General features: G+C 40.4%; 1 protein-coding gene across 4 annotated transcripts in view; it reads right to left on the bottom strand.

Moving 5' to 3' along the window:
• Positions 1-17185, bottom strand: part of LARGE1 (LARGE xylosyl- and glucuronyltransferase 1) — a 287833-nt gene that overhangs the window by 11108 nt on the left and 259540 nt on the right. For 3 of the 4 annotated variants that reach the window (XM_064513273.1, XM_026117942.2, XM_064513280.1), the window contains 3 exons: positions 14686-14964; positions 7795-7941; positions 3834-4029 (listed from right to left, as the gene is read on the bottom strand). In XM_064513273.1, the coding sequence (XP_064369343.1) occupies positions 3834-4029; positions 7795-7941; positions 14686-14964 (622 nt within the window). The remainder of the gene's footprint in view (positions 1-3833; positions 4030-7794; positions 7942-14685; positions 14965-17185) is intronic. The other variant, XM_064513297.1, reaches the window with a different exon arrangement.

Here is a 17185-nt window from a genome sequence, read left to right as displayed (position 1 = left end):
ATTTAAACCTGACCAAGATTTCTGACAATATTTTTTGTTGTTTAAGAATGGTGCTTCATCTAAGTTTCAGTTTTTCCTGTTTGAGCTGTTCCAGTTTTATAACTATGTATAGGATCATTAGAGTAAAACTAGACAAAGACTTGATTCTGCAGACAAGTTGTAAGGGCACTAGTGTGAGGTATGCAAGAACCAGGTTTCTATTCCTACAAGGCCCTGGGAAGAAAAGGGACTTGAACCTCAGTGTTTTGTAGCCAAACTAAGTGCCCTAACCACTCAGATATCAGCTCTTTCTTCATGTGAACTTTCAAAAAGTCTGAGTTTGGATGGGATGCAAATGACAAGAAACTTTGAAGCCTCCAAAGACCGAATTCCTGTGGTCCTTACCAGTCTCTACTACAACTGTTGTTGTACTGCCTCTTCAACCAAGGCTGTATAAGACAGTGGGCAGTGAAGGAACAGCCACAGAGCTCCTCCAGCGCATGCTGTTGTAAAAGAAATGGTGCCCAACTTCTCCCGCTTTGCCAGCTCCAGTTACTTGTAGATTGTGGAATCTGTGCAGAGATGCAGAGTATCTGCAGCACAGAGGCAGAGTATTGCAAAATATTCTGTATACTTCTATAAAGAAATTTATGGGTGAGAACACACTTGTAGTAAACAAGAGTGCTCTCATATATATATATATCTTCACCTCACAAAATCCGATCAACCTGGAAGAGACTCAAAATTGCTGGGTCATGATGCTATTAGAAACCAACTCTTCGAACAACACTGCTGGAAATGAAGCAGCTAAGGCTGCAGTGCTGTCCCAGAGACACCTATGAAACAGCAGTACATGTTGGACAGGCAGATGCAGATGCAGCTTTATGGCTGCTCCTTTCTCACTATGGAAGTCCCTGTACACTGCTGGATAGTGCTGAAGTGGTAAATCTTTGTGTCAAGTGACAGTGCTGTCATACTTGGGAATAGGATCCTCTGAGCTTCTGTTTGGGACGATACACATACAGTAAGAGCAAAATAATGTGATGCTCACATGCAGAACTCCTTTAGCTGGAAGAGATTTAGAACTAATGGTGAACCAGACACAGAAACAAAGGCTGGCATGGTGGAGTGAGGAGAGCAGATAAGCAACAAACTACAAAATACATCCACAGGTCCTTAACATCTAGGGCTGAATCTACAGAGGAAGATATATTCCTCTCATACAGTCTTTTCCTTTCTCTCTGTTTGTATGTCACGTCTGCAACTCTGCAGGTCAGGTCAGGTCTATGTTCTGTGGTGTAAAACATTCAGCACTGCAGTACTCTCATCCCTCCGAAAGGCCTTCAGGCACATACATTGTTCTAAAAACTTACTGGTCTGCTGCTAATAAGCCCCTCAAAGATGCTGGGCTGGAGTCCTGGAAAGGGGAAAGCTCACAGGCTAGTTCCACAGTCACTGGAAGAATGGGGAAAGGTTTCTGAATGGCCCATCCCTACTACAAGGAAATGTCTCTTCAGAAAGCAATGCACTTGCTGGAACCTCTGTCCCAACCTCACAGGTTATAAATTCTTTAGACAGAGGCTGCCATTATCTATGTATTTGTACAGCATTCAGCTCAGTGGACATCTGCATGCCCCCAGAATAATAATTATGATTATCTCTGCACTGTCTGCTGCTCTGAAGGACAATAGCTGCACAGGCCCCTTGTAATGGAGGCTCATGCAATCCTCTTGACAGATGCTGGAGTTGTGAGGAGCAGTGAAATAATTCAATCGAGAAGCTGCCCTTCCTGCTGATAATGGAGTCAGCCAAGCAGCTGCAGGACCCTGATTTGCAGACACCTCGAAGCACAGGAATGCCTTGTGGGTGCCCAGTGCAGTGTTTCCTCTTTTTAGGGAGGGGGTGTTGTCTCACACATCCCAATTTAATCTAAGGATTAAATGTGAAAGATTGTAATAGATGTAGATGTAATAGATTAAATGTTAATCTAAGGAGCAGTCTGCCAGAGGAGACAGAATTCAGGAGAAGGATCAAATTACAAAAGAGAAGGAGCAGCTGGGAGACTGAAGCAAGACTAAACAAGTCCCAGTTAGGGGCAGATCTTAGTTTATTGCAAGTATAGTATATTCTGGGCTGGCACATGCTCCTGATATTTCTAGCTGTCATAGGGGAAGGTAGCTACGCAATTCCATATCTCCTCCAGACTGAGATTCTGTAGGAGACTACCCCAGTGCGTCCATTACTAGAGATGGAATGAAATTTCTTTTCAATACTAGGGTGGTTTTAAGACTGGAAAAGTGAGAAAAGCAATCTCCCAGAATCAGTTCCAACCCAATGGCTAATTAAAATAGCTGCTATGATCAACTTTTGAAAAACCTTCTGAATTCTTCTGCATGAGTCCGTACGCTGGGCAAAACAGTCTCCAAACAAGAGTTAAACTGTGAGTGCCAGATGAGAGCAGCCACTGGAAAGGTAAGCTGTGTTACCCAGATGAACAAATAATAAATAATTATCCTGGCACTCTCCACTTTGACTAGTGTTTGGAAAGTGCACTGGAAAAATTAAAGTGCTGTAGCAGAGCAAAGTATTACTATTAAGGATAATATAGTAGACTATTTTTGTTTACTCTGCATTCATTTTTTCTCAGCATAAGTAGGTAAAGATTCATTGAGAATGCCCTTTTGCAAACAGAGGTGAGTGGCAGCCAGCCCAAAGTGACCATGCGGTATTGTAAGCCGAAGTAGAAAATATTCCTCCCACACTGGTGCCTGCAAAAATCCCAAACTTAAAATCTCCCAGTAACATGCTGCATGTCCTGTGCTGCTCAGCTCCATGCAGATTGCTAAGGGGTGAGCAGAGAAGGATCAGCCATATCCCAGACCCAAGTTCTCATAGCAGAAGCTAGCACAATGGAATGCAGCTGGCCAAAAGGTATGGTTTTCAGTTAGCATGAAATGCTACTAGTTCAAAAACTGAGATCAGTCCACATTGAACTGAAACAAAACAAAACAAAAATATATATATTTATAAAGAAAATGTCATGACCAAGACCCTGCTGACTGACACACTGGCTAGCTTCACATTCAAGAACAGCAGGGACATGCAAAACCAGCCATTTCAGTGAGCAGTGGTACTGGACTCCCATAGAGTCATAACCATTTCCAGTCTGTTAGATCTAGGGCTGTGGCAAGGAACGTGGCAGCTCTGAGAGCTCTGGTGCCATTCTGGGACTTTCTAGGTTTCCCTGGATCTTTATTCCGATATATTGTGTGCAGCAGCTCCACCCTAGAGCCACAGACCCAAGAGGCAAACAGCCCAAAGATAAGGTACCTGGATCCTTTAAGGTCTGCCCCACAGCCAGAGATCATGAAAACGTAAAGTCCTTGGCTTTGCAGAGATACACTATAAATCCAGGCCAGAAAATGAAGATGCTTGCCTTCGATTCAATTTAAAATTGTTTTTTGAATTCTAGATTAGCATTTGGGACCGACCAAAATTTGTGTAACTAAAAAACTTCCAGCTAGCTCTATAGCTCCCCTAGTAGGTGATGAGATTGCCAACAAGTGCTGCAGTACTCTGGCACACTGTTGGGGAAAAGGAGGGCACAGCAGGAATAGTACCACTCTGAGACAACAGCTTTCTCAGCACCGATAAACGAATTCACTCAGACACTGTTCTCCTTGCTTGACAAGTACTAAACTGGGTGTTCCCAACTCAAAAAGTACTCGTTAAAGAGTTCAGTAAGGCCAAAGGAGCAATTTGGTGATGGAAAGTCTGAATCTATTCCACAGAACATGGATATATTTAACTACTCCACTGCCCCTCGGTGACATATGAAGAAGTTGTCTCCTCACCTGTGCATCCAGTTCCATGATGTGAGCTACTTTGTTCCAGCCAAATCCAACAAACCGTCTGTCATATTCAGGGCAGTCCTTTCTCACAACAACGTATGGCTCAAAGTCTGCTTCCCACTCAACGCGGTAAGGGGTGGTGGCTGTTCGCCATTTGGCAAAGTTTGTTGGCGCATGCCCTTTTGTCCAGACGTGATACCTTAAGCAGACATTAATGGCATGGACATGGGGAAGCAATTAAATAGAAGGCATCTTGGCAAGGCTACAGAAAGTTACTTGCTAAATAGACTGCTCAAAAATAAGGACATTAGCTTGCAGTTCACATCATCATTTTCAGGACACATTAGAGGCAATTTCTAGGACTATTTCCAACAGGCTTCCCAGACCCTCTATGTGCTCAATGCTTAAACACATCTAGTTGGTGAAGGATAGTGTGAAAAAGCTACCTAACACTAATGCTAGTGTGAGAAACAATTACAAAGTACACAGACAGTTCATCTGCTCTAGCAAGTGCTGTCTCTCTTTCCTAGCAACCAAGTGGCTGTAACAGTGCTCTAAAATCAGTATGAAATTCTGCAGTTCAGATAAGGCCTCTGAGAACTAGCTATTTCTACACCACAGTGACATTCATGGTCTGTTTGATATGTAATTTTATAATTTGTATAAGAGACACCTGCAGCTCTGGATAGATGTTCCTTTTCATTAATTACTGTTATTAGTAGGACTAGGAGACAAAGTGCCTTATTAAGTTAATAAGTAAAACACTACATAAAGGCTTTCTGCTGTACTTTTTATATTGTGGGGCGTGCCCATGTGATCCTGAGTAAGATAATCAATTTGACTTACAGAAAAAAAACCTTTTGTAGTTCATTAATCTTATTTAGACCGCAGCAGGTCCCTTCTAAGCACAGCTTGAATCCACCCCCTTAGTGTCAGGGTCAATGATTCTCTCGCCCACTTACTCTTCTTACACCTTCCCAAAAATCAATGAGACCGGCTCTTTCTGCAGACTCATGGATTAAATAATGAAACAAAGGCATAGCAGGCCATCTGTATTACAATGCTCTGAGATGTGTAACAGAAGGGGCAAAACAAACATCCTGCCAGTGCCTAATGTAAGGTACATTGAATTCACAGGGATGACTCACATGCTAAAAGTGAAGGGATTTAAGCATTAACTATTTACAGAATTAGGACCTAAGGCAATGTTTCAACCCCAGAAATTCTGATAACACTGTAAGCCTTCATTGCTTGAAACAAAGAGGTAAAAATCACAACCTAGGAGTTTATACTTCGGCTGTATTTTTGTATGGCTTATAACCGGAAAAACAGAGAGGTGTTCAGTTTCTCTGACTCTCTTTATTCAGGGGCTGTGCAGGAGGATGGAGTTATCAGGATAGCACTTGGGACCCAAGTAATCTATGTTCCTTTGAAGGCTGCATTTCTAAATTGTAGAAAGCTTGAATCACTTTCAGATATCTGACTTGTGGAAGTTTTGTTGTATTTTCTACAGCTACTGTTTTTTTAAAATAAAATTTCAAAGCTATAGTAAACCTTGCAAAAGATACCAAAATGAAATCTTTACTCTTCTCAGAGTGTTCTTGCTCCCTGCTTTTTCCCTCAAAGCTTCACGTTTCAGTGAGGAAATGATTCAGTGAAATAAAAACATTCCTTGCTCTGTTCTCAGATGCTTAAGCATTTTGCTGGATTGTAGACACAATCAATTAATTACTTAATCAGTTGCTGATTATGTTTTCTCAATATGATGCATCTTCTACTAACTGTGGTTTTCCTTGTGACTGAAAGCAATCTCGGCAGTGCAATTTGTGGTTCATCAGCTACTACACAGCCACAAAGTGGGCATATCCTCATAAGGCACAGTCACAGCCAAAACCAGCAAAGCCGGCAAGGCTGCACAGAGCATCCCACTGCCATGGAGGGTTTCCACACAGCATACCTTGCCAGACATAGATGGTCATGTGTTTTCTTTTTTTCTTTTGGTGGAGACTGGGGGATGTAATTGAGAGCTGTTTTGTACTTCTTAGCTGCCCAGAGGCTGAAAAGGTCACCATTTGGAAGAGAGGTGACAAAAGCAATTTCACTGAGGGAAAGATTGTAATCTACCATGTGTTGTGAGGGACTGGGATGCTACAGGCAGTCTCAGCAATCACTGTCACAGCAGCCCTCCTCCCAGCTCACTCCTACCAGCTCAGCCTCGAATTGCGGCATTATTAAAGCACCTTGAAAGTGGAGGTGGAAATTCTCAGCCCAGATCACAGATGCTATGTGACTGTTGATAGATTTGAGCAATGAAAAGAGCCAAGGAAAGCTAGGGAAGTATTTGTAAAATGTGTCCCACATTAATATGTAAACCAACTACAGACCTCATGTCCTTCAGTTCTTATTTAAACTTGCTCTGGCAAAACTCCCACTGATGTCAAAGAGACTTTCGCCTGAGTGAGACTTAGGAAAGGACCTGCAAATCTGGCTGTGTATGTAACATGCCAATATGCTGCATAGTTTGAAGATGAAACCTGTAGTTGAAGACCACTGCTGTGCAGGCTGAAAATTTGATTGTTGGTGGAATGTAACATCAGAAGTAAAATCCTGAGGGTGTTATGTTCCACTAGAAGGATTTTTTCTTTCAACTATGGGAGAAACAATTTTTTTCTATCCAGCAAATCCCTTGTTAATTTTGTATTTCTTCTATTGTTAAAGAATAATTGGAGACAGAAAGATGCTTGTTCTCTTAGTATACGCAGATAATTTTCCAGAGAGGCATGCCTCCCCAGTATCTAAATCAACTCAAGTTTCTATTTCAAGGCAGTTCCTGGTAGAGGTAGCATCAGAATTATGTTCTCCAGGATCACCCAGGCTGTCTGTTATGACATTTGCATACAGCAACATGAAGGAAGAGTGTCTGCTGCAATGAGAGAGATGTATAGTACAGGGAATGGGAGAAGTATGAGAAAAGCTCTAAGGTAAGGGAAGGATGAGAGAGGCAATAAAGAGCTCCTTCAGTTATAGATAATACCTAGCATTTTTATAGCTGTTTTCATCTCTAGATCTCAAAATACTGTACAAAGGAGAGGCGAACATTGTTACCTGCCTTTCACAGATGGGAAACAGAGACATAACACAGCAAAGTAATTTTCATACTATCTCCTCACAGAGCAATAGTGGAACTGAGAAGAGAACCCCTTTCCTAAGCTCTTTCCTGTGCGATAACCATAAAGCCATATTACACTCTTCCCATCACTGTGATGTTTAAAAACATCTACTAATCATACCTTACCACACACCCAAGAGACAGTTAACCCTTGGTAGTCACATTTTAAAACTAAAGAATCTGTGACAGCTAATAGAAGTGACTTGCTCACAGGCCCAGAAGGAGACTGCTTCAGAAAAGAGCTCAAAATTCAGGTGTTCCTGGCTTCTCAGCTTACAGTCAGAGCACACTGTTTTATTCCTGCATTGAGAAACTCCATTTAAGCAGCTATTTCATACTTTAAAGGAACACATAACAAGCCTGCATTTGTTTTCCCAATCAGTCAGTAAGGAAGTGAACCAATGAACAGACAGAAATTATTTTTGGACACATGAGTGATACAGCTATCTGGATAATATTTGGCAGCCAAAAAAGCAAATTACATACATACGAATGTAATGGTCTTACCTGATTTTGTAGCGCAATAAAAAATAATGAAAATAAAACAAATACAATTTAACAACTGAAGTCCTTTAGGAGAGCAGTATAATACTAAAGAAAATGCTGAGCTTACAGATGGAATATATCCACATTTGATGCTGTTAATTGCCTCTCTATGAAAAGGGGGAGGAAAATCAAACATATTTCTTAATGGAGCTAACTAGCTAAGAGAGAGAGAAATCAAATATTCACAGAACAGTAAAAAAAGCCTTTTGGGATAACTACCACAGGTTCAACAAAAGCACTTTCTGCTACCTGAACGTGAAGAGGGTTCCCATGTCCAACATAGAGAGCAGCTCTGCTTTTGACTTGGGGAAGGAGAGGCGATAGCGTAGAGTCTCAAAAGCAGGTACAATCAGAGCTTTCTTGGTGTTGGCCAAGTCTAACTGAATGACGGACTTCCTGGCAGAGAGAAACAACAAATACAAGCAGGAAAATTTTAACTTGGGCAAATTACTTGGCTTTTCAAAATAGAACGTACAGAAAGGGCAGTTTAATATTGTAAATGTGACTGCGGCTCACATTTTTTCCCTGGGCTGCCTTGCTTTTTCCTCTCTTTTTTTAATCTACTGCTTTAAGAACAAGTAGTATAATACTTTTCAAAAAGAGCATGGTGTTTGAGGTGTGCTTGAGTGATCAATGCTACCTGCATGTCCAGGGGTGCGCAGAACTGAACTATCACTCTGAGCCTGGTCAATTGACCAGTCCTATAAGAGAAACACAGTTAGATCTGTTTATGTTATTACAGATTATGGGAAAGAGCTATCCAGTCAACAGTAGTTCTAACAAAAAGGCATTTGTCCAGAACTTAGGGGGACTTTACAAGAGGAGAAGCTGGGCATTGTGGTTACACTTCAGCCTACCACTGTCTGTGCTTTCTGGGCCATCATACTTCCTTTTTACCTCTCCTTTAGAGCTCTGCATGTTCTGAGAGGCAAGCGTAAACTCACTATGGACCAGCTACTTGTCCTCAGAAACCCTGGTCCCCACAATGGTCAGTCTTTGTTCAAGGCAAGGCACAGTTCTATTGCAACAGGAGGTGATGCAAATTAGCAAAAATGTAAACTAAAGGAAGGTCTTTTTTTATTATTATTATTCATATGCGCTGTAGTGCCCGGAGATCAGAGTTCATTTGTGCTCAGTGCTGTATGTAGGGCAAAGAGGCTGTTCCCTGCAGAGCAGAGCTATGCACTGGGTGCAAAGAGATACCTTGCTCTTTGCCTTCTTCTGCTGCAAGCTGTTCAGTGTCGAAACTGTTACAGAGTGTGTGTGTGCATTCTGCATTTTGCACAACAGTGCCTTTCTCTAGGCAGGGGCCTTAGGGTGACTGCTTCAGGAGAACAACAACAACAGTTTAGCAATCTTAGGCACTGCCTGCCAGAGGTATTCAGTCTTTTCTTTCCTAACAAACTAAAACCCAGAGAGAAGAAAGAGACGTTACTTTTCCACCCCCAAACTGAATCTTACTATGCTTGCCATTAGAAATAACTCCGTCTTTTTTTCCTTTCATTATCTTTATATTTCATATGAGAAATCTCCCTCTCTCCCCCGTCAAAGTCAGTTCACCTTAACAGGATTCACTGTCCTGACGTTTATGTCACTGCAACAAGCAATCAAGGATAATGCTGATGAGCAATAAACTCTCGAAATCTCCCTCTCTCCCCCGTCAAAGTCAGTTCACCTTAACAGGATTCACTGTCCTGACGTTTATGTCACTGCAACAAGCAATCAAGGATAATGCTGATGAGCAATAAACTCTCTACAGCCTTAGAAGATGAAGGAATTGGAATCACTGTCATAACACCAGAAAGGACTGAACAAACCACTTTTCTAGACCTAGAATACCTAGAATTCATTTCTATTGCCATCAGAGAAGAACAGGATTATTTAATAAAATCTGAATTTTAGAGAATTCATACCAGCCCTATGGGCCTGTTCTATAAAAAGAATCTGTTCTCAGTGACTTTTTGGAAAGTTTGCATTGTTTGAAGAACCACTGCCACCTCCCAGTGAACTTTTCACAACTGAAGGATTTTAACAGCCTCTTATTATAACTTTTCTATACTTTCTCCACCATCTTCTCCCTCACCATCACTAATGGCCAAGATATCTGCATGTAAATAGATGACTCCTTCACTATCAGCCTCCTCGACCTTCCTGAATCACTGAGCAGTGCCAGCATCCAGTCTGATGACACTCCTAATGATTCTTCCCCTTCGCACCTTCTCTGCAAGCAGCGCATGCTAATATAGCTTCTCTGACAATATCTTTGGCTTTCTGGACTCAATTCAAACTGTCAGCTTTGAGCTATACATCTTTGCGCGTTCATTTCTAGGAATAGGCAGGTGATGTTTGCAGTGATGCTCACCATTCAGGTTCTGCTAGGAAACAGCAGCTGCAGTCTATGGCTGTTGCTATCTTTTTGTCTGATGGAGAGCTCAAGAGTCCCAGGCAAAAATCAAAGTCCCACTGTGCTTGGCACTGTGCAAAGAGTTGAGAACAATCCTGCCCACAAAAGTTCACAGTCTGATACAGGACAAAGCTGAAGTATGTGTAGGTATCAAGCAAGAGTAACAGCAGAGACTGTCAGGTGGAGTAAGCTGTGGTGAAACTAGTGTTCAGCATGACTCATTTTGTACGATATGGGATACAAGCAAAAAATGATGTGGATATCAATAATCCTTGCTGCACACTCCCTACTTTTATCAACTGCAAATTTAAGATGGGTGTCAATGGCATAACTGGCTCTTGGAAAGAGTAGATGACAGTATCCTTATGAATAAAAGTGAAAAGAAGCATGAACATGAGGCTGAAATCACTGGCAGAGTCAAAAGTCAGGATGAAAAGACAGGTAAGTAGAGAGAAGCAGACATCTGAAAACAAGATGCTTGTGGCGGATGCAGTCAAACACAGAGAACTGGTGAAGGTATTTCAACAGTGCAATAACATAATAGGATAATCTATGCAGAAATAATTTCAAGAGATATGTGAGCATCTGAGGGGGCTCATATTATTATCTATTATTATGGCCAAAGTGGAGGGGTTCACCGTAACTGAGCTGAGGTTTGGGACAGGCTCAGTCAAGAATTCCAGCAGCATGGATCTCCAAGTAGAAGAGCAGCATGTTTTTGATGGGGGCCAGATGACATAATGGACTAAAGTAAAGGGAAGAGAGAATCAGTGATGACATCCAGATGATGAACCTCAGTAATAAAGAACAACTGAGGCCATGTTAGAGGTGCTAAAGGCAGGGGGGATGTGGTAGAGAGGAAAACACCTTTCACTTTCTTCCAGTATCCTCAGCTGGTCGTCTGCTCCTTAGCTATGCAGAAAACATGATCATCCACATGGAAATGCTGGCAAGATGGACTGCAGGTATAGCTCAGAACATACTTCTTTTGATGTTTTTGATTCTTACTTGCTTGTAAGTAAAGCGCCTATCGTAAGTCCCATACATAAACAACAAAAGCCAACCCAGGGCAGCATGGAAAGCTAAGAGTTTTACCTCTTTCTGCCTTTCACTTCACATTCTCAGTTTTATCAATCAAATATTTTTCAGGGATTAATTTTCTAGAGTCATCATCCTAATTACAGTCTAATCTCCTCCTGTCAGAAACAACTTTGTTTTTCTTTTTCTGTGGGGTGATTTTTTTTTCCTGTTTGATTGGAGGTGCTTTTTGCTGGTTGATTTGTTCTGTGATGTGTGGAAGAGGAAAATTTCCACTGTTAGTGTTGAAAGACAGGTGGAATATAACACCAATAATACATTTAGTTATTTTGCAAACCAGCACTGGGGAAATTGTTTAATTCCTACAGTATCCGTGTGAGGGCTGGTTTTTGGATTCAGTAATATAGTTTCAAGGCCCATTTTCCTATATTTGTCCTTTTCTGCAACTCCCCAAACAAGGATATATGATTTTGTGAAGAGCTTTCTCTTTGCTAGTGTTGTCCAGGAAACCGTTTCCCAGGCATCTTTGTGTTCAGATCTGATGTATGTCATTCTGACACAGCGAAGGTTGGGCTAAATTTCTAATCTACTAATAAACTCTATTTTTTGTGAGGCATGGAAGAAATTAATCTTAAACCACAAGAGTTTTCTTGGAGGTTGAACTAACTCCAACATGTTGATATCAATCTTTTCTTCTTTACATTCCTTTCTAAAAATTAACAAATAATTCTCCTTCTTATATGGACAGACAGTAATATCATCCCCATTTTTGGAGAATGGGAAGGCTCAGACAGAGAAAGTTTAGCAACCTAATCCTAAATCCTTAAATTTTGGGGAAAAAATCAATCCATTAATTCAAATTGGCTTTCATCATTTGGATCCTAACTGATTAGTTCAAGAACAATGTACAAAGCAGTCACAGAGCTTGTGGTAAGAGCTGAAGAGTTGTCAGTCCAGTGTTAAATTCATTAGGGCATTCTTTCTCTCTGCAAAAACAATGAGTGCATAATCTATGAATGCATCCAACAAATAGAAATTAACAGTCAGAACATGAAGCCTGTATCTTGCTGAGATGCTAAAGAGCAACTTCACAATTCAGGTTGGAAGGGACAGGTAAAAAAACCTGTGGCTAGAGTTAGGATACAAGCTAAATTCATGCTAAATGTGTCACTGTAAGCAAAGGGTCTATTTTACACAAATGCATCAGGAAGGAACTTTAATGCTAGCTTTGACAACTGTAGATACTATAAAGAAACAGCCTGTCTAGTTATTTTATAAGAATCTTTAGGATGACCCACAGACCTTACATATAGCAATCAGAAAGAGCCTTTAGCTCTGGGGCAGTGACAAGCTGACCTCAGTAATTAATGACTGAAGGTGACAAAAGACTTCTCATCATAGACCACAGAAGTGTCTGAGTTTTGTAAACAGGAAATCTTTAAATGATACATTTCTTTTCCTGTGTACTTTACAGAAGAATAAGGTGGGACAGAAAGAGGTTTTGATGGAGATTAAAGGCACTGAAATCGCCTTACTTAACAGCTGTGGAAAAGCTCAATTTAAGCACTAGTAACAGACACACAGAGGGACAACTAACCATCAGCTCCTCCTTCAAAAATGGCTACAACCCTTCACACACAATGCCTTCAAAATATGTCAAGAATGTCTTTCAAAATTCCTCTCTTTCCTAGAATATTCTGTAGATACACAATCTACGGTACATGTAAACCAATAAACTAGCAAGTGAGGACTTTTTGGACTTGTCCTGTACAAAGCCATGCCTGAAACACCACACTATTTCTATTTGCTTACAGCTATTCTGTCTGAGAAAATGAAGATGAAAATGTTTGCTTGCCTCTCTAAAGAACAGTTGCTAGCATTCAGATAGATAGCACTAATCAGCTATCTGCAGAGTCAATGCAGAAAAATACAGGGTATTAGTATTTAAAATAATCTCATACCACCCCCTGCTATTTTGCTCAGAAAAAAAACCCATTATTTAAACAGCTACAAAAGATTCTTGTTCATATGCAAAAAAATCCTATCCCTTTTTAAGGAGTTGGTACTAGTAGATTAGCAGTTTTGATATTCCTGGGCAGCAGAGGCTCACAATCAGAGTTAATCTGGTATGAGACTCACAAAAAGACTTGTAGAGTCACACAAGGTCTCAGATGCAACAATTTTCAGTGCAAATCTGTTTTCTTTCTGAACGGCACCAATGGGTGGCATCACTGTGCATTTAGTCCTATGATTCATTATCATCATCCGAGAATAATTTCCATGGCTGTAATGTTTCAAGCATACTGTGGTACATCATTCTGTCTTCTCTCCTCTCTTCTTCCTTTAAGTGTTGGCTCCCATCAGTGCACTGTGAAGCAGCATGGAGGAACAAGTTGCTTTTTTGCTAATATGTGCCAGTATCAACAGACACTATCCTTACTGTGCCCAGCATCAGTCTGAAAAAATGTATCCTATGCAATAGTAACATAAAAGAACAGAAAAGCTAGTAACAATAGTCACCATACATATCCTGAGACAGTTACTTCGTGGCAGGGACAGAATTATTTTGTAGTCCTCATAGCCTAAGTCACAAAGAAATATCCCTAAAATAAGTGAGAAACAAACTGAAACAATGGAGTACAACTTAAATGATACTATTGGACCCCAAGGTCTTAAACGACATAGTGAATTTGGCCCAGTGTATGAATGTAGAAAGTAAAAAAGGCAATTAAGTCTCCACGTGAGGTGGAAGTGAGAGAAAAAAGAAACATAGCTGCAAGCCTGAGACAAAGGAATTTGTCCATAAGTTTATGATACAGGAAGGTATATCTATCTTTACACTTCAGAAACGTGGGAGTGCGCTATGCACTTAATGGAACACCTACAGGCAGACTCTCACTGGAACTCTTTACCAAATTTAAACAGAGATGAAAAGCAAAACTGGTAGGGATTAAGAAAATGAAATCCTCTTGTCTGGCCACAGGGCGTCCTCCTTGCTCTATTCTTTGCCCTCAGATGACCAGCCTCTGTAAGAGGGAAAAGGTCTTTATTAAAAGAAGCTGTGTTAATGGATCAGAGGCTCAGCCCAACCTGCTCACATTCTTTATGATACAATACACACTGAGGTTACTGTTCCCACTTTCCTTATACTAATTATTTTGCCTTGACAGGTGCTGGCCTTGCGATCATATTATTGAGCTGATTAGACTATCACTGTATTTTCAAGGTACGGAACTGGATTAAGAGTGTGAAAAGGGGCAACGAGTTCAGCAATGGTTTGCATGCTTTCTTCAGTCACTGACACTGAGAACCACGGATGTTTAGGGAAATTGCCTGGTTCACATCTCTGCTAATATGGTATGCTACTGCACATTTAATAATGCTTAGTCCAGTTCAGTTTTCAAACTGATTCTTCTGCTGCTGTAAGGGAATTATTCTGATGGCTAAAAGAGTTCCTATTTAGATCTAACTTTTTCTTTCTTATTTGTATTGCCTTACTTCTAGTTACGACCTCTTCTTCTAACCTAAAAATTTTTGTCCCTTGCTGGGCATTGTCACATCACACATCTATAAGCTGTTTATTAGGTGCTCTTTCAGACCTAGTCAAACTGCATTATTTCAGGAATGTGTTAGCAGGGTGGGTGGTGGAGAAGCTGGAAAAGTGGATGGCAGTGGCAAGCACCGCACTGTCTGCTTACCTGAGGTACTCGTAGAGTCCATACATGGGCAAGAAGTCAATGTCAGAGAGAAACATGTATGGTGTGCTGATATGCTTCATGGCCACATTCCGCAGAAGATTCACAGGGTAGAACTGGCCCTCCTTGTACACGATATGGTATCCGACATTGTGGCGGCTCATAAGGACTTCTGAGCCCTGGGCATAGCGCAGAAATTGCTGAGCTTCTGCATCAGAAAGATAGAGTGCCAGGCTGATTGGACCTTCCCAGTGTTTGCAGATGGCTTCAAGCATCTGGAGCCTGACAGAAGGGAGAGAATAAGAAAAGGATGTCTCCCTGTCTGGGACTCTTTGCCTGTGATTCATCTGATCAAATACAGATACCTGTTTCTAAGCGAGACAGATTGGGATCACTCAATATCCTGTGGAAAGCAATAAGCATTTCTACAGCACAATTCATCTCATCTAAGTCGATGTTTCTTTCTGGACAGATGAACTGCACCATAGACATGGCTATTACTCTCCACTGAATACAAGGGTGTCTACAGTAGCCCTAGCTCAGATACAAACATACACAATGCAAATACCTAAAGCCAAGTGAAATCACCACCACCCTTTCTCCCCAAAGCCTCGATGCTGCAGGAAAACCCATAAGGATGATTGCCTTCATCTGATGGGAGCTTTGAGCAGTTGCAGGGATCTGTCCATGTGGATCAACTTACAGGATAGCAGTCTTGTAATCTTAAGGAGTGCCTAGTGCCTGGTTTACACTTTAGGTTAAGATATTTTCACACACTAACACGCTACAATGCTCTTCAACAAGCTTGTGGAGGACAAAAGGACCCACAGACCATTTTATCTGCTGCTTAGGAAAATCTTCCTCAAATTTTTGCAAAGCAGTGAGTCAGATCTTAAAAGCTGTTAAAAGTGATGGGTCAAGGGAATACTGAGTTATACGAACATTTGCATTGACTAAAACACTGTCAAGGAAAGGGCCAAAGGATGACATGTCAATAAAAATGGGATTTACTGTGTGTAGGGAGTGAGGAGAGAGGGAGGGAATGACATGGCCTGGCCACGAAGTATAAACAAAAAACATTTCAAACAAAAATATCCTTTTAAATACTAATTTGTATATGTTATAGCAGTACCTACTCATGTTTCATGAAATGACTTTTAAAATAAGTTGTATCAATGTACATACTTTCAAACTCACATCAGTTACAATACTATTAATGAAAATCTCATATACAAAGTTAAATCAAATTCAGTCTGGTCAAAATAGTTCAAGCATTTTGGCAAATTCATACAAAACTGACTAGAGATTAAGATATGCCACCCCAAAATACAGTGAGGACTGATTACAAAGCCTCTTCAGTTAATGTAAAGAGAAATGAACCTATGCAGCCTAGCCAGACTTTCTATTAAAAATTAGGAAGAGCAGACTACGAACATGATTATGTTCTCTACCTTTCAAATCCACATAAGTAGATTTTTCCTATTAATATTTATACAGAACACAAAAAAAGTTTTCTGCATCATTGTAATCAAAGAAAATAATTTCCCCCTTCTGCTATCTCCCTAAGCTTTGCAGCAAAAAGGGATAATATACCAGCAAATACAAATTCTGATTTAACATTAATAGCTTTTTCCTGTGCTGCTGAATGATCCTGGTGACATCCAAGAAGATATAATCATTTTTTCTTAGATATGAGATATTACCTTTACTAGGCTATACTCGGTACATTATTTTCTTTTTATCTATTATTGAAACAAAGGTTATTATCAGCCTGAAACATACAGCCGAATTAGAAACACAAATTGATAAAAAGGATCTGAAAAGTATGTGAAGGCTTTAGGCTTTTGATTGTACAAATAATAAATAGAGAAAAGTATACGCTTTTTGCCTTTCTCCAACACAGCGGAAACTTATTAATGAGAAGAATCCAATTCATCAGCACTCAGATTTAGGGCAGCCTTTTATAAATGGAATACCTGCCTCAAAAGAAATGCAGCAGAATGCCTTTCAAGGACTCCAAGCATTGGACAAATGGCATACATAACATTTAAATGGCACACCTGATAATGACTTAAAAGCTTTTCACAATATTTAAGTGGGAACTGGGTTTTGCTGGTATAAATTTCCAACTGGGCAGCTTAATTCCTTTCCAAATACTCCATTTTGCTGTGTCTTTCTTGCTGACAAGCTCCACTTCTGTGAGTTTTATACAGGGGCTGCTGGGTGATGTTCCATAATCTGCACTTTGTAGGTGTTTAGAACAGGTGTCTGTAGGTGTTTTTTTGACCATAAAACCTAGAATTACAAGCTGTTAAGCATACCATCAACAAATAATTTCATTTTTGTTGGTGGTCTTGTGGAACACATTCTCTTAAGGAATCCAGGGAAAATAAATATATGCCAGTACTGCATAATAACAAGATCATAATTTAGGTTGTACATTTTTCTTTTTTTTTTCTTTTTGTTTTAAGGTCTGTTTTAGTCACGAGAATTTTACTGGAAT

This window comes from Dromaius novaehollandiae, chromosome 1 (assembly GCF_036370855.1).
Source record: "Dromaius novaehollandiae isolate bDroNov1 chromosome 1, bDroNov1.hap1, whole genome shotgun sequence".
Taxonomy (NCBI): domain Eukaryota; kingdom Metazoa; phylum Chordata; class Aves; order Casuariiformes; family Dromaiidae; genus Dromaius; species Dromaius novaehollandiae.
The sequence above is the reverse complement of the archived record's forward strand: the minus strand, read 5'-3'. Positions and strand labels throughout refer to the sequence as shown.